The sequence below is a fragment of the Salarias fasciatus genome, chromosome 19 (genome assembly GCF_902148845.1).
Source record: "Salarias fasciatus chromosome 19, fSalaFa1.1, whole genome shotgun sequence".
Lineage (NCBI taxonomy): Eukaryota > Metazoa > Chordata > Actinopteri > Blenniiformes > Blenniidae > Salarias > Salarias fasciatus.
The window spans coordinates 24,521,154-24,543,559 of NC_043763.1; the positions used below are offsets into that span (position 1 = coordinate 24,521,154).

General features: G+C 45.6%; 1 protein-coding gene across 3 annotated transcripts in view; it reads right to left on the bottom strand.

Annotated features, from left to right (window-relative positions):
* klc1a (kinesin light chain 1a) overlaps window positions 1-22,406 on the bottom strand; it is a 37,392-nt gene that overhangs the window by 5,770 nt on the left and 9,216 nt on the right. The window contains exons 5-15 of one of the 3 annotated variants that reach the window (XM_030116432.1): window positions 21,551-21,779; window positions 21,157-21,244; window positions 19,094-19,195; window positions 15,473-15,646; window positions 14,372-14,471; window positions 14,090-14,142; window positions 13,658-13,725; window positions 13,188-13,296; window positions 11,794-11,955; window positions 4,151-4,281; window positions 1,150-1,216 (exon numbers count right to left, since the gene is read on the bottom strand). In XM_030116432.1, coding sequence (XP_029972292.1) covers window positions 1,150-1,216; window positions 4,151-4,281; window positions 11,794-11,955; window positions 13,188-13,296; window positions 13,658-13,725; window positions 14,090-14,142; window positions 14,372-14,471; window positions 15,473-15,646; window positions 19,094-19,195; window positions 21,157-21,244; window positions 21,551-21,779 — 1,283 coding nt within the window. Of the gene's footprint in view, window positions 1-1,149; window positions 1,217-4,150; window positions 4,282-7,801; window positions 9,629-11,793; window positions 11,956-13,187; window positions 13,297-13,657; window positions 13,726-14,089; window positions 14,143-14,371; window positions 14,472-15,472; window positions 15,647-19,093; window positions 19,196-21,156; window positions 21,245-21,550; window positions 21,780-22,406 lie in introns of those variants that run through there. The other 2 variants (XM_030116433.1, XM_030116434.1) reach the window with 2 other exon arrangements.

Sequence of the window (22,406 nt, forward strand, 5' to 3'; positions counted from 1 at the left end):
TAGTTTTAAAAGACAAAACAGAAATAAACAGGATCAAAAAAAAAAAAGAAAAAAAAAATCTGCTAAAGCGTTTTGACCCTGGAAGGAAATTTTGTGGCGATAAAAAGAATTTTTTCTTTCTGATTTTTAACCAAAATTTATTTCACAAGCAAGAACCCCACTTTTTCCCACGTTATTTCCCAGAATTCTTCTCAACTTTTTCAAACTGCTCCAGTCCATTTTGGGCACTTTTTTCTTTATTTAATCCACCCGTATTCCTTTGTTTTAAGTGTGGTTTCAGAAATACTTTGGGGTTTTTGTAACGTTACTCTTGAAAGCACCAGTATAGCTTTCACTGATCTATTTACTTCTGCTTTTAGCTTTTAATCATATTTCCTCTGCTAAATATATATTTTAAATTAGCATAATTAGCCATATTTATCACTCTGTCCTGCCGGTTTAATCCTTTTTCTTCAGCATATATTTTTAAAATTCATTCTTTCACCATTAAATTATTGATCTGTTTTCTGTTCTTTATTTTATGTTAATAGGCAATAGTTATTCAATTACATTTTTTCACATCCATTTTTAATCTGTTATAAATTTCCTTACTTATTTTTTAAATTTCATTGACATTTTTTGTTTCTAATGATTGAAAAATATCTTTTTTTTTTGTATTTCTTTTTTCTTCCCAGTCAATGTTCGTGTCTCCACTTGGTTTCTTACATTTAGGAGAAATAAATATTTGTCACCTAGCAGTATAAATGTTATCCACGTCTGTTGTCAGTTTTTAATATTTTTTTAATGTTTTGTCATTTTTTTTCCCAAACTATTTCCCTCCAACAGCGGCTGATATTCTGTCAGATTTTACCCTCATTTATTGTCGCTTGGCTTCACTTGTTCATTTTCTCCATTGTTTTACTGAAACGTATCCATTATGAAGTGGATTTTTTTTCTTTATTTTGGAAGAATTCATCCTTCATTTTTCAGATCAGAAATTTCTGAACAAGTAACGTCTTGATAAACTGAGAAAATGTTGTTTAAAAAAGTTTTTATATGAACTTTTTCGTAGAAACAGTTTTGGTTCAAACAGACGGTGGTGAGTTCGTCATTTCTCTGCTCTCCCTGATGTCTGATGGTTTTCTTCAGTTTTCTCTGCTGGTTTCTTACTTGGTCGACGTCGCCGGCAGCCTTGTCCGCCACGTTTAGCACGCCCAGAGAGCTGGCTCGCTTCATGCTGCACCCGCATGCAGGGAGGGCCGGGTCAGGGGTCAGGGGTCAGAGGGCGGGAGGTGGATGTGAGCCCGGTGGACAGGTTGGTTAATAACACTCGTGATACTTTACACACACACACACGTTAAGACACTTTGGTTCCCTGAAGGTGAAACTTTGGTGCCACTTCCTCAGTCTCCATTAAAACTTTATCCATCAATAATCATTCAGAGGGATCAGTTCAGGGTTGAAAGGTCGTCAAAAACTTTTCCTATTGATTCACTGACAATCTGTGCCCAGAAAAAAAAGAAAAAAATAATAATTTAATGTTAAACTGAGTAAAAAAAAACTCTCAAATTCATCTCAATAATACAAGATTTCTGAAATACGACAAAAGTTTGTCGATGGATTCAATTGATTACTGATCTCTTCGTGTATTTATCACCAAGTCAGTGTTTCAAACATTTCTTCTTTCACCAGAAAGAGGCACCAATACATCTTCATGATTATTACTGATCACTGAACAGGATCTCAGTGTTCGTGGAGAAGTGAGCGGGTCAGGGGTCAGGTCTGGGAAGGTCATGCAAAAAGAGAACAAAACAACAAACAGCAGAAACACAAAACACACAAAAACCTGGATTTAGTAACATGAAGCTGCAGAAAAGGTTTGGAGGTTCAGACGACTACATCTAGTCTGGTATTTGTTCGTATTGATGATGGTGAATCTGCATTAAAACGTGACAGCGACCACAGAAACACTAAAATGACATTTATAGTAAATCTCTCATTATTCAAACATGAAGTCTTCACAGAGTAACATCTGGCTGTGCTTCGATGAACGGCTGTTTCTATACAATCCATGTCACGATCTGTCAAACAGAAATGACTTTTTAGAACCTTAAAAGCTCCAATCTTAACATCCTATATTCTGTTTACACTAAATTAACCTGTGCTTCAGGAAATCTGCTCATCTCGTTCTGCTTTCATTCAGCCTCCAAACTTTCAGTGAGTTCAGGCTTCAGAAAAGTGCTGGTGAACTTTTCAGACACGCTGTTCCAGGTTTCTGCAGTGATTTCACATTACTGACGATGAAGGTGGCAGCAGTCTTCATCAGAGCCATGCAGGGAGGAAGAGCACCCAAAGCAAAACAACAACAACAACAACAGAGTCATGCAAAAACACGTCGCCATGGAAACTGAATATTTATTCATAAATCCAAAAAAATAAAAACAAATAAAAAAAACCCCCAAAAAGCATCACATCCACCATGCAGAGAGGAGAAAGAGCAGAAATATTTAAAATCCAGCTGACGGCAGTTTCTTCTCACGTACAAACACTGAAGTGTAATAAATAGTAATAAATTCTCAGAGGAGAAGTCGTGAGTCCCGCAGGCCGAGCGTGCACAGACGAGCGTGCACAGACGAGCGTGCACAGACGAGCGTGCACAGAGGAGCTTTAAAGCAGATTTGAGTTTTTTTTCCCATTTCATCTTCTGCTTTCCTTTGGTTTCAAACGTTCAGTCAGAAAAATCAAACCAGAAAAAAAGGTTTTAGTGTAAATTACAGTTTTTACCACAATTAAAATATCAAAAACCATTCTCTAATTTAAAAAAAAATATATATCCCTTAAAATATCCTGCAAATAAATCCTCCTTCAAACTTGTAACAAAGTGTTAATTCCAATACTGATTTTCTCGAGTCAAAATAAAGCTTTTCTTTCCTTCAGGTTCTCACTTTTTGCATCAAAATAAATTAATTTGTAAAAAAAAATGTTACATGTTAACAGTTAAGGTTTAGTTAAATTTTATTTGTATTATTCTCAATATTTTACAGCTTTTATGTAACTGATATTTCCATCAAATAATACATCTTCATTTGTAAAAACACCTAAAGTATCAAACTGTTTCAAAACTTTAGAAGATTGAATTAACTGCATTTATATTTTTGTGGCCTTATTTTTATTTTAATCCCAAAAATTTACAATTTTATTTTTCTTACCAATTGAACTGTTGGTAGTTACGTTTTTCATTAGTTAGTGTAAATTTCTAATTGTCAAGAATCATTTAAGTGATTTAACTGAATTTTTGCTGCCAGACCTCGATTTGAACTGAAGTATTTCAAGCTTTACATCACCGTGTTTTTTTCTCTGTATTCATGAAGCTTTTATCTTTTTCCCTTCTTAGTTATAACATATTGATCATTTTACAACTGTTGCTAATAAATAATAAAATTCATACTCTGTATATATTTTAATATTTAAATTTCTTTCTTGCAATAAAAACATTTTGATATCTGGATATTTAATTTTTTTTTACTATTTCTTATATTGTACTTTTTTGCTTTTCAACCGTCTTCTTTAAATAAAATTACTCTACTTAGATTATTTACTTCTTTTCTCTCATTACAAATGAACAAATATTCACTATTCTTCATTTGATAAAAACATATTTATGAAGAGATTTCTCAGTAAAATAAAACCAATTCTATTGATTTTATCTTAAAACACTGTTCTTCCTTCTGAGAATAATTTCATTTTTTATTATATTGCACCATTTATCTCAGAAAACTTCACCCGTATCAAAACTCAACAACCGCATCTTCACTTCACAGGTTTTTCAAACATTCGGAATTTGGCCTTTTCTGTCGCCGACGGTTGAAAATGAGCCGGTAACCAACGGCAACCGAAGACAACCAACGGTAACTGAAGGTTAAGGTTGGTCAATGAAAGCAACTCAGGGTTAAAGAAGGTGAATAAAGGCAACCAAAGGTGACGGGATGCGATGGGAAAAGCAGCCGCTGTGTTTTTGTCCCTGGTTTGACGAACAGCTTCACCGTTTCACCACCAAAGAAGAGCCAGCGCCCGGCGTTCGGTTAGTGAGTCCGTCGTCCCGTGCAGACAGAGGGTCCCGGGGCCGGTGGGGTGGGGTTGGGGGGGGTGGAGGGGGGTGGAGGATAGTTACCCGGGGTTTTTGGGCTCAGCGTCTCGGGCCGAGCCTCCTTTCAGCTTCCGGACCAGTTTCTCGCTGCTGCGCCGGATCGACGCTCGCAGCTTGCTGAAGGAGCCGCTCCTCTTCAGAGAGCCGGAGCCATCCTGGCGGGAAAGCAGCACGCAGTTACACAGACACACACACACACACACACACACACACTCTCACAGTGCAACACTTGTGTGTTCAGGTCTTGTTTATGTCAGTCTGATGAACAGGAAACGTACAGAACCATCGGAAATGCTGTAAGACGGTGCAGTTTGCATGCCGGGCCACTAGAGGGAGCTGTGGTCTGTTACAGCAGCAAACGCACGAGCAGAGCAGAGCGCAAAGTGAACATTCGGGCTCCGTGTTTCGTGGTTTGTCTCCCCGATGAGGAGGTGGAAAAAAAAAAACCGCCGTGAGTCGGAGGTTTGAACCTGGACGATGTGACTCGAACCAGCGGCATTCTGGGAAGTCAGAGTGTTCCTGCAGAGGACCGAGTCACAGACCAGCAGAAGAAGAATCATTCAGACTCCACAGGGCCGGTCTGTCACGGCTGCTGGGAGTCTGGAGTCCAGAGCCAGGAGGAAGCTGCTGGATGTGAGGAAACATCAAACATCTGGCTGATCTGCAGAGAAACATCTGGCTGAACTGCAGAGAAACATCTGGCTGATCTGCAGAGAAACATCTGGCTGATCTGAAGAGTCAAACATCTGGCTGATCTGAAGAGTCAAACATCTGGCTGATCTGAAGAGAAACATCTGGCTGATCTACAGAGAAACATCTGGCTGATCTGAAGAGAAACATCTGGCTGATCTGAAGAGTCAAACATCTGGCTGATCTGCCTCGACTGTTTAACGGCTTCATAGCGCTGCGCCCTCAGCCGTTGGACTCGGCTCAGCCGTCGTGTTTTGGGGCAGCAGGGAGCCGTCGGGTCATCTCCGACTCACACCAGCAGTGTGAAGCACCAAGAGTTCTCCTCAAGACAAGTTCACTCTCCCAGATCAAGGGACAAACTGTGACTGAGCACCTCTCAACTCACTCTATCAGAATTCTGCTTAAAAATTCAATCAAAAACATTAAACTTCACATCTCAGAGTCAGTTTTGGAGATTCTTGAAAAAAACTTCAAAATACAGTAATTCCCACGGATACCTGGACAGCCTGGTTAAAAACCAACTCTTGGCTCCATTCAAGAGTGAAAATCATTATTTCTTGACTGATTTCCATCAGAAGCCTCTTTAAAGGAGACTGGAGCATGGATCTGCACCAGACTGGGTGAAAGTCTCGTTCGCACACGATGCAGATGATCTGTAACGTTCTGCACACGCCGCCATTTACGCACTTGTTTGTAATTCACTGAAAATGAAGCTCAAGGCTGCAGGCTGAACCAACATGTGAGGAAAGTATGTTTGGATGCTGTTTGCTGATGCTGGGAAGCTCCGGTCAGCTTGCCATGCTGTCCTGTGTTTTCAGGAGCATTTGTGGGATGAGCAGCAGCAGCAGCTTCTGTGGCATCGGATACTAAACACACTCAACTCTGCTGCTCATCCCACACATGCACGGTTCAAAGGGTGCGACTGTGACCTGATACGATGTGAATCTGGACCTTTAACCTTCATGAGTTGAAGTGTTTTTGGAACGGAGCTGGATTTAGATCTCTTAGTTGTTGAAGGGTCAGAACAGTGGTTCCTCTTTTCAGCTTCCAGGATTGGCTCATTTTTCCATCTGACCGTGTGTTTTTAAGCCCGTGTAGCAGGTGTGAGGTGAAACAGTCCTGACGTTTAAGGACAGACTGGTGAACGTGCAGGAAGCCGAGCTTGAGCGGCCGTCCTGACGCCTCCTCCGTCACCGTCAGAACAGACTGTTAGTGTTAAAGGCCGAGAGCTCCTCAGCTGTTAGGGGTGTGACGAGAGACGAGATGAGACACAATATTAGGGTCACGGTCACGAGACGAGATTTCCTCTTTACTTTTCAGAAAACAAAAATGAGAATATATGACTGGGAAAATAGACTTTTTCAAATTTAACTATCAAAAAAACCATACAGGTGCATTTTGTGCACAGATCTAATGAGTGGACACTGGGGACGTCCCGATCCGATCACGTGATTACAGACTGGCTCGGGATCGGAAGTTTCCTCCCGATTTGGACACACGTGTTTATTTTTTCTTCGATTTCCTTTTTAACCCATTGAGCTCGGGACGCATTTACAGTAGTGGCGTTGTTGCGCAATTGTATCATTAAACCCGGAAGTGCTGCTGCACAGTTCTACCATCGACGCCGGGTCTTTGTTCCTTCTTCTATGCACTAATCGGCTGTTTCTTGGGCAATGAAATGCATCAAACTCGCGCATATGCGTGACTGATCCTGTTTCCGGGTCCAGATCGTGTTGCTGCACTGCCTCCTAACTCTGTATTGAACGTTTCTGGCCGCTGCTGCACACTGAAGCATGCTTCAGCGGTAATGCGTGCCCGGCTTTAATGGGTTAAATGAGATGTATTTCGGTTTTCCGTGCTACAGAAAGATGTAATTACAAAGAAAATTTATTTATTTTCTGATTGTTATTTTCAGTCACAGAAATGCACTGTTCTAAGTGTTGTTATGAATTGACGTTAACAAAATAAAAAAGGAGAACTTTTCACAAGTTTTTTATTTTTATAGATAATGTACATATTTTACTAAATTAGAAAAAGATCGGATCGGGACTCGGAATCGGCAGATACTCAAAATGTTGGGCTCGGACTCGGTGGCAAAAAAACCTGATCGGGACATCCCTAGTGGACACCCTAAAATCCAAGTGGGTAGTGTCCCCTGGAGACAGGCTATGAGGCCGAAATGGAGGACATGTTTAAAAATAAAACAGCCAGAGCTTGTTATTGTAAATAAATGGTAAAAAATCCAAGTGAAGACATGAAACAAGCTGCTCAGTAATTATCGGAAGAGTTTGATTGCTGTAGTGGCTAATGAATGTTTTTGTATTCATTACTGAGAAGGCTGTGAATAATTCCGGACATGCCACTTTTTGTTCAAATGTAAATGAAAGCATAGAAATATTTTTCCCCACAATGGTGCTTCTTGTAGATCATCTTATTATCTTTTGGAAAATACCTGCATCATTTCTGGCAAATAAAATAAAAAAATACTACTTTTTTTTTTTTTTTTAAATAAAAGTAACTTTCAGACTAAATTTTCCTGGATAGAAATGATTTGGGGTTTAAAAGTGTCTGCATTATGACAACTCAAGAGGCGGTAGTTCATATGCCAGGCCTTTAGGGGGCGCTGTGACTCGGCGCCACCCTCCTCCTGCGTTCTGTAAACAAAGGCAACACAAGAAGAAGACGCAGCTTCATTGAACCAAGAAACATCAGGAGCTTCTGCGCGACACTGGGAAGATGAACATTAAACTGTATTTTGACCGTTTTCCTGTCGGACTGGAATTTGCCAGAAAAAAAACTAGTCCGTTGTCCACGTTTAGCAAGCTGTCCGCGTGACAGGCTTCTGCCCGCGAGACAGCTGTTCATTGAAACGGGAAATGTCGTCATGATTTAATCTCGCGAGATCTCGTCACGCCCCCGTCAGCTCTCGAGGCGCAGGTGGAAACAGGAGCAGGAGGAAAGACAAAGAGGCGACAGCCGGAGCTTCAGGTGAGCAGAGACTGGAGGTTTTATTAGAAGTTAAGAAAGACAAACTGTCAGATGCACAAACGGGACGGAGCACAGGAAGGAGGTTAGTAGCAGGAGGAGTCCAAGCTTTTACACTTTTTAAACAAAAATGCAACAATTACAGCAAACGTTCTGCCCCAGAACCCCCCTCCACCCCCATCACGTCTATATACAGAGATATACAGCAGGGCGGCGGCTTCAACACGTCCCGACACTCACAGCACAACACAGGTCAGTGTGAGGCGGCTGCACCCAGGCGACACACACACACACACACACACACACACACACACACACACACACACACACACACACACACACACACACACACACACACACACACACACACACACACACACACACACACACACACACACACACACACACACACAACCTAGAAAGAACCTAGAGAACCAACACAGAACCTAGAGAACCAGCTGAGCTCTCGATCATGCTGACGAGTCAGTCAGGTTATTTACAGCAGGGTCACAGAGGGCAGGGTCACAGAGGGACGGGGTCACAGAGGGCAGGGGTCACAGAGGGACGGGGGTCACCACCAGGAGGCAGGCTGAGATCCACTAAATGAACGATGAATCTGGAGCTCTGCTCCAGGGAGGAGGAGGAGGAAGGAAGATGAAGAGGAGGATTCTTTTAGACATTTTGATTCATATTTATAATTTTCCAAGTTTTTTTTTGTTGTTGTAAATCATGTTTAATAAGCCGTTTCTGCCTTGTGTTTTACATGCATGAATTCATATTCCTGGTTTTCTTCCTCATAAAGTCATATGAAGTTATTTTATTGAATTTTTCCAAGCTGCTGAACATGTTTAAAGTTCAGTTTCCCAGGGTCTGTTTTTCACATCTCTATTTGTGTAAATTCAGAAGAATGTTGTGACCATGTTGCATGTTTCTGCTCTTTTATAATTCTTTTTATTCTCATCTCTACGTGAACATTTTCCGTCACACTGGTCGTTTTTCACTTTTCTCCACTTAATTCGTCTCGTCGTCTGTTTCCTTTGTCTCCACAGTTTTTTTTTTTTATAAAGCTAGAAAAGCTTCTTTTGTCTTAATATGTGCTCATTCTCTGTTTTTTATTGATGCCCTGACTCAGACTCCAGAATCATTTGGTTGATTACTGAACGTCTTCATCACTTTTCATGTTTTTAGGATTCTCTGTTGCAGTTTTTCTTCCATGCATGTTCATTTTGTGAACATTTGTGGTCAGATGTTGTCCATTTCCTCTCATTTTGGAGATGATTTGTGTCATCTGTATTTCCTCATAATATGTTTCTGTAAATAATATTCTGATAATAAATAATCGTTTTGTTCCTGTTGACCTTTAAACTCTTATAAATCACATTAAAATCTTCATATTTCTCTGATCTCATGAGTTTATCTACATAAGCTGTTTTTGGTCGTTCTTGTTTCGTTCTGGATGATATATTAACTCAGATAGGATATTTTTTTCTACTAATTTTACAGTTTTTACAGTTCACAGAGAGTTAATGGGACCAAGTGTTGGTCTCCTCTCAGAAATCCCCCTTTAGAGAGGCGAACAGAAGCAGAGTGAAGAAGTGAGAGGAGGAGTGAAGGAGGAGTGAGAAGAGTTCACAGCAGAGGAAGCGTCTCTGCAGACGCCAGAGGAGTCCGGCTGTTACCCCGGGGCGGGGCGGGGCGGGGCGGGGCGGGGCAGGAGGGGGGCTGCGGGGCAGCAGAGGCGAGCGGAGGCGTCCGTCATGCAGAAGACAAGGTTTGTTTGTTTGTTTGTTTGTTTTAGAAACCGTTAGAAGGCATCTGGAGTTACGCCTGGCGGCCAAACGGAGCGAGGAGAGAAGGAGAGAAAACACAGAACACAGTGAAAAGCCAGAAAAACACACAAACACTCAGATTGACGGCAGATTCCAGCGAGTGAGGAGCAGAAAACATGAGAGACGTCATCAGTCAGACAGTTTCCTCACAGCAGATCAGTGAAACTGACACGACTGATCAAACACAAAGATCAATGAGAGAGAAGCTTCCTGGTGTAGGAAACTAATTCATTTCAACAGGATTTCTAATCAGTGCTGATTAACATAATTAATTTTTATTCAACTTATGATAGAGAAATATATCTGAAATAGAATATTGATAATCTACAAAAAAAAATCAATATAGGAAGCTAAAGTTCTCTTTAATTACAGAAATATAAGTTAACCATCAAGCAAATATTTAATAATTTAAAAGCAGATATTTGAGAAAGTGAATAACTGAATGTATCCAAATTAAGAACTTACGAAAAAAAAATCATAAATATAAGCTGTAATTAATTTGATGACATTTTTATATGAATTCAGCAGTGCAACAAATACAAATTAAAAAAATATTTGGCTAAAAAGGTGGAATTTTTTCAAGTTTAAAAATATGAACAAATAATTTTTAGTAAACAAAATAGTAAAATATGAAAGCAAATAAACAGTCCTGATGAAAGCTCAGGTCTGGTAGGTGTAATGTGACTGCTTGTCCACAGGGTGGAGCTCCGAGATCAGTCTGCAGAAACTGAGTCTGACTGAAGAAGCATGGAACTTTCCCATCAGCCACGGTGTGAGGAGGAGGCGAGGGGAGAAGGGCTCCAGTCCGCTTCTCAAATGATCGACCACAAATCCAAACTCACGTTTCACTTTCATTTTCAACAGCCGATTCTCTGAAATCATCAGGGCCGAACAAACATTTAACCTCTCTTTACTCCACAGCCCGACCCCCCTCTGAGGCCGCTCACACACCGACAGGCAAAGGAAACAGGAAGACCCACACAAACACACACAAACACACACACGAAGCCAGCAGGAGTACAGTACAGAGCCCATGTGGAGGTGTGGAGTCAGCTGACAGGCGGATCAGTCGCTGTGTCCGCAGTGAGGAAACGGTTGGATGTTGTGTGTGTGTGTGTGTGTGTCAGGAGGAAGCAGGAGGAAACACACACCCACAGCCCTGCTTCTGCATGACTGAAGGGCTGTTTGAAATCGGTGTGAAACGAGGAATGAGCCGTGAGCAGAGCGCTGTCCGAGGAGAAACCACGGCGAACGGAGGGAAACCACTCGATCTGGAACCACTTCCTCTAGAAACAGCTGCCCAACAACCTTTAAATTCAAACTTTACAGTGTTGTTGTCTGGCTGTGGCGCAGAGTGTGTGTGGAAAATGTCTTCCTTTTTGCCAGAACCAAACAATTACTGCTAAAAATGAGTCCAATCTCCACATGAAGACGATAAACTGAAGCTTTCTGCTGCAGAATCCAGTGAAACGTCCTGAAATCTGCTGCTGTTGCATTATGGGTGTTTTTCTGATGAAAGCATGGCTTGGCGGCGCATTTGATCGTGATCAGGAAGCTAGTGGAAACAGAACAATGTTTTCTTTGAGATGTTTATGGTTTTTTTTTGTTGCATCCTGCAGCTCAGGTTCGATTCTCTGGCCTCACCGAGAAAGAAAGAGAAATGATTCAAATGTGTTTGGATAATCTCATCACTGATGATGAAACTGTTCCTCAGTCTGAATTTTTTCAGTTGTTGTGATCGATATTTGCATCTTCCATCCATCATCATTGCGATTATTGATCGCCGTTTGTGGCTTTAATGTGGTTTTCTGGACCAGACAGAAGCTCTCTTGTTCAAACTCTGATATAAATAACAGCAGAGATCAGCTGCTGCTGCTGGGAGGAGACGTCCGAGCGTCTCCCACCCAGAAACCTCCCGGAGACGAGGATGGAGGGGGAGGAGGGGGCGGAGGGGGCGGAGGGAGCGGATGCTGCTGATTGGCTGCTGAGGCGCTGCTAGGATGACTGTTGCCATGAGAGGCATCAGCTGTGAGCAGAGGTTTGGATCTGCAGCCTCACGCTGCAGACGCTCCCAGGCGGCAGTGTGTGGCGATGCCGTGTGTGTGAGTGTGTGTGTGTGTGTGTGTGTGTGAGACTGTGTGGCGGGCTGTGTACTGCACTTACCCCGTTCCACTCCACGCTCATACTCACTTCCTCGCCGCCGTCCGGCCCGCTCTCGTACTTCACCGTGTCGGAGGTGAGGCTCTCGCGGCTGCGCTGCTTCTCGCGGGCCTCGGGCTCGCTCAGCACCTCCGCCACGCGCTGCTTGTGCACATTGTCCAGGCCCTGATCACACACACACACACACACACACACACACACACAGATGCAGAGGGCGATAAACATCCAAATGAGCGTCTGAGCCGCCAGCTGACAGCAGCAGATTCATCCAATCCAATTAATCAGGAGCTCTGGACCCTGACCACCTGCTGCTCCGAACACACACACTCCTCTGCACCGCCAGCTCCAGCAGCTGACGCACACACTCCAAGACGAAGCACAACTAATGATCACTTCACGAGTAACTTCTGCAGATGCTGAATTGCAGACAGAGTGTATCGTTTATCCTTCTGCTGCTGAGATTCCTCCACTCAGGTCAAGAAATGAGGTTCCTCCTCCAGCTCTGAGGAAAGTGCCGGATTTTCTGGACTACATATCACATCTGTCTCAGCCTGATCATTTTCTGCCCCGGTCCAGATGTGACGGCAGCTTCGTCCAGCAGCTGCTGTTCCAGAAGCTTCTGTCAACTCATGAGTTGACTCCTCAGCCAGGCTGACGCAGTCCTGATGTTTAGTTTCTGCTTTGCTCTGAGGCTCCACAGCAGCGTCCTGCTGTCAAATAAAAGCAGCTCGTCGTCAACAGATTCACATCGAGGTCTTAATATCAGTAAATCAGTGGTGTCAAACATAAGGCCCGTGGACCAAAACCGGCCCATGAGAGGCTCCAATCGAGATCAATAATATTTTTAATTGAAGCCAATTTTTGTTTTTTCTCCAGAAGGTTTCATTAAAATTGGCTTTACGTTGAGATTTGAATAATTTTCAGTAGAAATGATTTGTTTTTGTGAAAATATCAACGTTTCCATCATGTATGCTTCATATAAGAACACAGAAAACTTCAAAGTTTGAACATAAAGGTTATAAATGCTGTGTTTTCCTGGTCCGGGCCTCTCAGGCTGAACTGGAGCGGTCAGTCCACCCTGAACTAAAAAGACACGCTGAAAACCTGAGTGACATTTAGAGTCTGTCTTCAAACGGGCGCCAGCTCCACTGCGCCCTCCTCACTCACTCATTCATTATTAAAGAAGGAAAAGCAAACCAGCAGGAGGACGACGGCGACACGAAGCGCAGTCACGTTACCGGACTCCCTTCTGCTGTCTGAACGTTTATTCTGAACCTTTATTCTCGGCTCCGCTCCGTCACTTCATCCGTCATTTGACAGATATCTGCCGGAATCGCCGAGACGTCACAGCCTTCGTCTCGTCTGCAGCCGGAACCGGAGTGTTTCTGTCGGCTCACCTGCTTCCTGGAGCGCATGGCCGCCTCCTCCAGGGTCTCAGCCGCCTCGAACTTCCCCTGCCGCCTGTAGAGGGCGCCCAGGTTCTTCAGGGTGGTGGTGACTGTGGGGCTGCAGGAACCACCAGAACCAGAAACGTCAGCGCAGCGCGTCGTTGTCATCTCTGACTGCTTTCTAAAACACAAGTCTGCGATACCAGCGGCGCTTCATAGAGCAGATAAAGACCGTTCCAGTGATTCGTGCAGATATTTACTGTATTTTCCAGCCTTCTTTCTGTTTTCTGTTCTCACTTTAATTTCTACTGAGGATATTTTATTTTTGGAGATGTTTTTCTCGCTCTGTCAGTTAAATACATCAGTAATGGAGGTTTTTTTTACAGTACTGTAGCAGCTTTCTGTGGTCAAACAGTGACCTCTAGTGGCCACAGATGTATTGTATCAGTATATTTTGATATAGAAGTCAAAAGACTCACCTGTCCACCTTGCATGCTTTGTACCAGCCTCCATACTCTCCGAAAGGTGAGCCGTCTTTGGGCTTCCCCTGCGAGACAGAGGTGTTTAGAGGAAGGTCTGCAGGCTGGACACACCGATCAATCAGCCAGCAGCGTGAAACACCAACAACATGGAGTATTGAGCTGTGGGATTAGAGCCGGTAAGGATTTCTGTTCTTTTTAAACTGCGGGGAAATTAGCTGGGAGCTGTGAAAGTCAGACGCTTCAGCAGCTGTTAATCCTCCTCCGTCCATGTTAAACAGGACGATAACAGCGAATATAAAGTCTCCCATGGACCGAAATAAACGGCTGAAATAAGGAAGTAAGTCCACAGACAACCAGGTAGATCGGGAGACTTGGCAGGAGGATGGGAACCTAACACCGGGAGGGGGGGGGGGGTTATGAGCAGCTCACCTTGCTCTGCTCCTCTCTCTCCTCGGCGTGCATCCAGATGGGTTTGTTCTCATCTAAAGAGAAAACACACACACTCCGCTTTTAAAAGTCCCTCAGCTCAGACACGGCTTCTTCTCCTTCCTAAAGGTTGTTTTTGTTTACGGCCGCCTCCCCGGCTCGGCTCGGCTGCATTAACCTTCTGGATGAGGGCCGCTGCGAAGCAGCCGCCGGATCAATGAACCGCCGCTCTGGATCGAAGCCACGGGGTGTTAACGGTGTGTGAGTGGTGTGTGGAGGGCGTACCGTCCACGGAGCCGAACTCCCGCTCGTGGGCGCGGGTCAGGATCTCTTTGTACAGCGTCTCGGCCTGCTTGAACTTCCCCTGCTTCAGATAGCAGGACGCCTGGAGGACAGAGGAACGTCGGGATCAGAACCGCTTCAGGAGACGACGAGAGGACAGAAAACCCCTCAGACCCAACAGACCAGCAGCAAGAGGACGAGGACAGGAACACAGGACGCTTCAGTCCCGTGGGACGAGCACTAACCATTCAGGTGTTAGTAGTAGTACTAGTGGAAGTACTGGGATTAGTGGTATTATTGGTAGCAGTATATGTATTGGTGTTAGTAGTAGAGGTTCTCAGCTCAGCTCGGCTTTATCTCTACAGCCCTTTAAAACAACAGCTGCTGTGTGAAGTCATAAACACATAAAGTGCAAGATAAAAAGCAACAACAAGGAAAACAATAAAAGACATGTAATAACACAGTAAACACCAGGAGCAGAGTCTCAGGCTGAATTTAAAGCCAATGAATAAAAATGTTTTAAGATCTCTCTTAAAAATGGACAGTCGGGGGGGGGGGGGGGGGGGGGGGGGGGGGGGGGGGTCTGATGAGCAGCAGGAGTATTGTGTCAGCAGTAACAAAGGCACAAGTCATGGTAGAAGTAGTGCAGGTAGTAGCAGTAGGGTTAGAGTTACTGTTAGTAGTAGTAATAGAGCATTTTCAGTGATGGAGGTAATAAAAGTAACTTAAATGGTATTAGTTAGCTATAGTAGATGTAGAAGTAGTAGAGGTATTATTCCTGGATGTCTTGAGGTAAAGTTATGATTAGTTCTAATACTAGTGGTCATTCAATCAGTAAATGTTATATCTGTAATACTACTATTAACTGCAGTCCAAGAAGTGTAAGGATGGATAATGGATCATGCTAGAATTAGTTTCAGTAGTAATATCAGTCATCGTGACGGTTGTAATAACGATATCTGGACTGAATGATGTGCAGAAACAGTATCATCCCAACACTTGTGAAGTACTGACGTGTTCTCCTGACGGTTTGACCTGGACTCATCAGTGCTGTGACCACAGTGAGACACTGACCCCCCCGTCCCCGTCTCCCGTCCCTCTCACCAGGTTGTTCTTGGTCTTGGCCACGTTGGGGTCGTCGGGGCCCAGCTTGGTCTGGTAGATCTCCAGCGCCCTCATGTAGTAGTACTCCACCTCCTCGTACTTGCCCTGGTTCTGACACAGCAGGGCCAGGTTGTTCAGCTGCTTGGCCACGTCTGGGTGGTCTTTGCCCAGCACCTGGGAGGGGGTCAAGGGGGGGACGGGGGAGACGGGGTTAAAATAAACAGACGCTCGGGAGCTTTAGACAACCTAACCTGTGTCTCGGGACCAGATTTAGACAACAATGTGGTGAAGCGACCATTTGGTCCACTGGTCAGGACCCGGGTGGCAAATTACCCCGAGACCGCCTCTTCATCTTCCAGTGAGGAAAAACAAACTTCACATCCACTCACATTCATTTCATTCATCTTAAACTACTACTTGGAAAACCCCAAGCTCAGTCTGAACACAGAATTATGAGATTGTGTTGCAGACATTTGATTTCTGAACCAAACTGTCAGACCAGTCCTCTTAAATCGATCATGTTAGCAGCTGGAGGTCTGCACAATGTGGGGAAAACACACACAATCACCCCAGACTGTTTGGATTATAGCTTCTGTTGGTAACTGGATGTTTTATGTTTGATGTGTGTGTCCTCTGAATGTTTTCATATCTTGCTGCTGACGGCTTCCAGTCTGCAGAGTCGACCTTTCACCTGGTTTCTGCCAGGTTCCTCCCCCAGTTCAAACACTGGAGCTGAACTGCATCGCTCTGAACTTCCATGAGGACACATGTGTTTACCCCACGAGTGTTTCACCCGTAGCCAAGCTGCTTCGACCCTGAACTGGTGCTGATGAAGCACTTTCACATGTGTTAAATTTAGCCACTAATATCGGGAACCAGGCCAGTGCAGGGACTGGTTCTGGGTCGGGACCTGCGCCAAACGCACTGCTGACCTGCATGAAATCCCTGAAAAACGACGCCACGCTGAACCCCGAGGAGAAGAACGCCGAGAGGCATCGCCATGAAACTCAGGACGCCTGAAGAAGCATCACTGTCAAAACGTGAGTCCTGCAGCCTGTCGCCTGACCTTTGGGGGTCTGTTGGTTCAGTTTAGCGCTCTGTGGGGGGTCTCAGCGCTGCATCCCGTCTGTGATCAGAGCCGAGCCACCAAAAGGACGTCAGCCAGTCCTGTCCCGATGCTCGGCTTCCCTGGAAACACGGCTGCCTGAGGCGAGACGGCGCAGCACTGAGGAAGCGACTGTGTTTACTGCCGCCTTGAATCACCGGACGAGCGGCAACCTGTCGCCGTTTCTGGGAAACGAGGCCTTTAATGAAGGTAAAGCTCCAGGTCCTCTGCTTCTGCCTGAATTTAACCAAACACTTCGCCTTGGATGTTAAATTAACAGAGAGCACCTACCAAGGCATTGATCCAGACCACGTCAACACTGCCTTGACAACAGTATTCCCAGAAGGCTTCACTCGGCTCCCCGACTCTTTAAAGAACGCTTTGAGGAAAACAACAACCAGTTTGAGGTCTTGGCCTCCGAATCCCTCGACTCTCAATTCAAAGCGAGCGTTGCTGAACGCGCTAAACAAACGGATCCCTGGAGGCTCCACAGCACAGTTTCCAGGACTTGGAGGATCTGGTGCCAGATACCACAGCACACCTTCAGAGGTCTAACAGAGTCCTGGATCCACTACACAATGCATGTAGCCCAACCAGAAGCCCGCACACTGATCATTATTACCTGGTATTGTTGAGAGAAACGGTGTTCACAGGCTCCACAACACACTTACAGATCAGAGCTTTATTAGAGCTGACCTGGAGTGTCTGGTGTTCTTATTATTGCCCTTTACCCTCCATCCCACTGTAATTTCAACTCATGTGCAGCAGCACAGTGTCAAATAATCAGTCAAATAATAAATGCCTGTCCGGCAACATTTAGAAGCAAACTGCTTCAAATCCAAACCAAATATTCAAACATTCACAATAAGTAATGTCCATATTTAAACTTTTCATTCTGAATATTTCCAAAAATCAGGTCTTTTTTAATGCTTTGATGCCAGTTTTCAGTTTCCTTGATGCCCACCAAACTGTCGAGGGCTGAATTTTTCAGAGACTCTACTTTAAAAAAGAAAAGAAAAGAAAAGGCAAAGCTGCGTGAAGGAAACGAATCTTTGTGAGTCAGCAGGTCGGCGGTGCGCCACCTCGAGCGGGTAAACTCTCACAGCTTAAGCCAGAGGATGATCCAGTGAGTTTAAGTAGCAGGAAGAAAATGAAACCGCTCAGCTTAACCGGAGCTGACGTTCTGCTCCCAGGGAGCGGCGAGCGGCGGTCTGCGCTCACAACAGAGAACGACGCCTTCTGCGGCACGAAACCAGCGGCGAGGCGAAACAATGGCGCCGCTCGCATCCCTGAGCCAGCGGGAGGACGGAGGGAGCACAACAGGAGATTAAAGGCGTCCTCGTGTGTGAAGAGTTTTATTTCAGACACATGAGCTCCTCATTCTGAGGCGTGCACGCACAAATCCACGTGCACGGTGCTTACATTCACTTTCGCTATTTCAACTGTGGATAATCATGTTTCAAACTTTTTATTTGATCACGTTAAGCTTGGTGCCACGCGGGGGAGGGATTCAACTAGCAACTGCCCCTGAGGTTTGCACTGCGAACCAAGATCTGCAGCTTCAACTGCTGCAAAGTCACCTCACCCCGCAGGGTCAGGGGTCATTTGGCTGGCTTGTCGGTGGTTCGTCGGGTGTGGTGGTAGGGAGGAGAGGAGTCTGTTGGTCTCTGGGTAAACTGACAGTTTCAATAGTTGGTGTGATGGCTGGGTGGAGGGTGTTCTGGGTAGATGGTGTGTCGGTTGTCAGTTCAATCACAGGCGGGTGTGTTTACTGATTCAATGGTGTCTTGATTGATGGTTTGACTGTTGGTCAGTTGGGTGGTTGGTTTGATGGTTACTGGGTAAAATGGTTGATACCTGTATTGGTCCTCAGGTTCATTTACTGCTGTGCTGGTTTATGGGAAGAGTGACTGATCGGTGGGCTCTAGTAATTTAATAACAGCCATGTTCAATACATTTCCAATAATATATCGTATTCATAGTAAATATATGCGTTACTTACATCATGCAGTTTGTTTTTAATTTGAACATATTTTTAACATATTCAACAAACATTAATAAGATGTTAAAAGAGGCGAGGTGTGGCTGGTAATAAACCCAGGAACTTCCTCACTTGGCTCGAGAATCCTGTCCTGTGGAAAAAAATGCCTCCACTATCTGCTGGTGCTAAAGCAGCTCAGCTGAGCTGTAAACAGCCAACGGATCACAGTCAGAACTCCACATCTATTGGTGCAGAACGTCTAAGAAGGAGAAGAAACATTAACTGAGGGGTGAATGGAGTATTTGACTGTCTGCTCGGTAGATTTCCGGAGGGAGGACAGCTTCGCCGTTCACTCTGCTGCCTTTAAACACACCGAGTCATGAGAGTGTTTGAACACTTTACATAAACAGGAAGCAGATTCAGTCCAACAGGGAAATTCACTTCATGGAAGTGAAAGTTTGGAGTTCATGAGAAGAAAAAGAAAAACCAGTTCTTTCAACACCAGGCGCCTACTGTTGGATGACCTTTGACCCACCTTTTCCCTGATCTCCAGCGCTCTCTTGCACAGCGGCTCGGCCTCCTTGTACTTCCCTCTCTTCCCGTACAGGACGGCCAGGTTGTTGAGCGTGGCGGCGACCTGCCGGAGACACAGAGGCATCGATCAGACGGCGGCGTCCGCCGGGACCCGGTTCGTCTTCACCCGAGTGCAACCGCAAGACTCCCCGTGGCGCCGCTGATCGGCTCGGCCACGCGGCGCCGCTGATCCGACTATTTGATCCGAATCAGGCGAGTGTTGAATCTCCAACATGTGCACTGAGGAAGAGGAGGGTGGAGAGGAAGAGGACGACGGCTGGCTCAGCGGAGGGAAAGGAAGGAGGACAGGAAGTGAGCTTCAGTTTGATTTTCCAGATCTACATCGGTGCAGATTTTAATAAACCGATGGAGTTTCTGATCACATTTTTCCAGGCAAAGAGAAACTAAACGAACGGACGTCACCCTGAAACAACCTCCGACCGGCCGACGCTTTGTTTCCCGGCCTCCCCGGACGTCTGGCTCCGTTCTTCCAGCTCGTCCTAAAATATAAAGGAAGCAGCAGCAGTTGGAACCCCCTCCTCCGTCCGTCATCCACTGAACGGATCCGGTCACGGTGCATCCTCACACAGGTAGAGAACCTGCTGCTCCATCAGCACCGACGACCTTCAATTATTCATCAGACCCTCGCAGCTCGCCGCCTGGCTTCTGGTTTTTGTCGTTCAGAATGTTTGAGGAAGGCGTGTTATTTGGCTTCGGCCTGCTGTGAAAACACGCTGCTGCTAAACACAAGGACAACCACCCATGAATGATTGATGGTTCAGGGTTTCAGGGTTGTGGGGACGGTTGTCATGACAACCAGAACTCTGGTACCTCAGCAGGTGGATTTAATTATTTATCAGCTCTGAATTTTTGTGTAAATCAGGTGCAAAACAAAGTGACTGAAGGCGTTTATAGTATTTCTGCAGCTACTGAGAGAAGAAAACGTGTTTTTCCTTCAGAACAGAAGATTTAAAGGATTTAAAATTGAAACGTCACGGTCCTTTTTTCACTGATGACAGGAATACATAATGTATAACCATATTGAGAATATTGAATGTATTTGTTCATCTTTTTTGGGAGGATCAATGTAATTTAAACACTCATATCAATATCAGTAAGAGGCTAAAGGTTAATGCTCATGCGTCAAAAAAAATCCTTATTGAATTTGGTTAAATACAATCCATAAAATCATAAAATACAGCTGTTTATTCAGAGACGACAGCAGTATATAAACAGTGAGTGTCAGACTGTTGTGAGTACTGGTGTCTGTATTGATCGGGGTGTTTGGAGTCTGGACTGTTTGATATTGAAAAAGCAGAAAGTCGGCAGTTCTTTTCATCCCAGTTTACACGAAGCAGAGAAATCCTGGTGATAACAGCGCCCTGCTCTCTTCACAGGCTGCTTAATGATGATATAAGGCTCCGTTAGGCTTTATGAGTTACCTGGAGGGGGGCTGGGAAAATACTTGGAAATGAATTTCATTGATTCCCGATGCGGGAGGACGGAGGACGGAGGAGGGGGGCTGTGCGGCGGCGAGATGAAGGCGATGAAAACAGAAAATAAAACCAGTGGTGGACGGCTCACTCGCTCCATGGAGTGGCTCTGCTCATCTCGAGGTTTTCCTTCAAGCTTCCAGGCGATAAAATCATCTAGAACATCAGAGATAACATGCAGTTCCCTCCAGCAGCTGCTCAGGCGGCCTGGTGAGACGACGGTGGTCCAGAAACCAGAGAAGGCTGGAGGACTGTATGGTGTGGATACCGCCTGAACACAAGTCAGTTTTAGTGCATTTTTCCACTGAATCAGACGCTTTCTACCCGTTTCTAACGATGCAACTGTCAAGCAGATGAACATTTTCAGCAACTTCTATCACTATTTACAAAATCTACTCTTTCAGTGTAGCTGATGGGAGCCTGACTGCTTGATCCTTCCATGTTGGCGCTTCCTGTCGTGGAGCAGAAGTGACCCGGCGGCAGACCGTTCCACCCGGAGCGGCGAGGCAGACGGAGGGGCAGATGAACTCACCGCTGGATGGTCTCTGCCCAGCGTCTTCTCCCTGATGGCCAGAGCGTCGTTCAGCAGGTTGGCCGCCTCCTTGTATTTGTTCTGGTCTCTGGAACGCAGAAGCAAACGCAGACGGGCGTCACATCCCGGCTGCTGAAACCGCCTCGCAGCGGTTCCCACGGTGAAACGGGGGCGGCGAGGGCGACACGCAGACTGCTGGGCAGTCACTATCACAGGCAGCCGAGAGAAACGCCGGAATGAAAGGTCAGAAATGAGCTAAAACAAGGTGAGAAGCAGCATGTTGCTGTTATCTGCTGAATGCTGCGGACAGTTCATCTTGTCTCTGGAATCTGGGGAAGGAATGGGAAGCAGCCGCCGCTCGGCGCCGCCGGAGGGGCCGGATCCTGGGGGTTACCTGTAGACCAGGGCCAGGATGTTGAGCATGGTGGCCACGTCGGGGTGGTCGTGTCCCGACGTCTTCTCCAGGTCCTCCAGCGCCTGCTTGCAGAGCGGCACCGCCACCTCGTAGCGGCCCTGCGAGGCGTACTGGATCACCAGGTTGTGGAGGGTCCTCAGACGGGCGGGGATCTCGTAGCCCCCCTGCTGGGCGGCGGCCACCGCGGCGCTGCCGTGAGCCTGCTGGACTGCAGACACAGATCACTTCACTTTACACGAGGACTATTGACTCAAACCACGCCGTCCTCAGGACAGAAAACAAGCATTCACACTGAAATACTCCGCTCGACTCAAATCAGCTGTTTCCAGGAGGAAATGGGTCAAAAGTGACGCACAGCTGGAGAGCAGGACCGAGCTCTCAGGGTCCCGGATGCTCTACGACCTTTGACCCGTCTCTCTTGGTTTCTCTGACGTTTCACTGTGTCTTTGGTTTCGAGAGCTTTACCTGCTCGCTGTATTAGAATGCGGCGGCGGTCGATGCTGCTCGTGCAGCGGCTTTCAGGAGGATGAAGGAATGAATGAAATGTAAATAATTGCAGAGGAAGGCGCCTGAGGCCGACTCAATCAAGAGCAGAGCTGTCGGGTGTTATCGCCTTGCTGCCGACGGCGAGGAGCAAAACCAGAGAAAGAAAGCTCCGTAGAGGCAGCGAGAGCGTGTTCAGAGAGGAAGGAGCTAATCTGACACACACACACACACACACACACACACACAAACACACACTCTAATCTCAATGAAAGACGCGTTTGAATATGAATGAGGAACACTCAGAGGTTTTCTCTCCTCCATCACGCTGTCAGTGTGACGAACTCCAGTT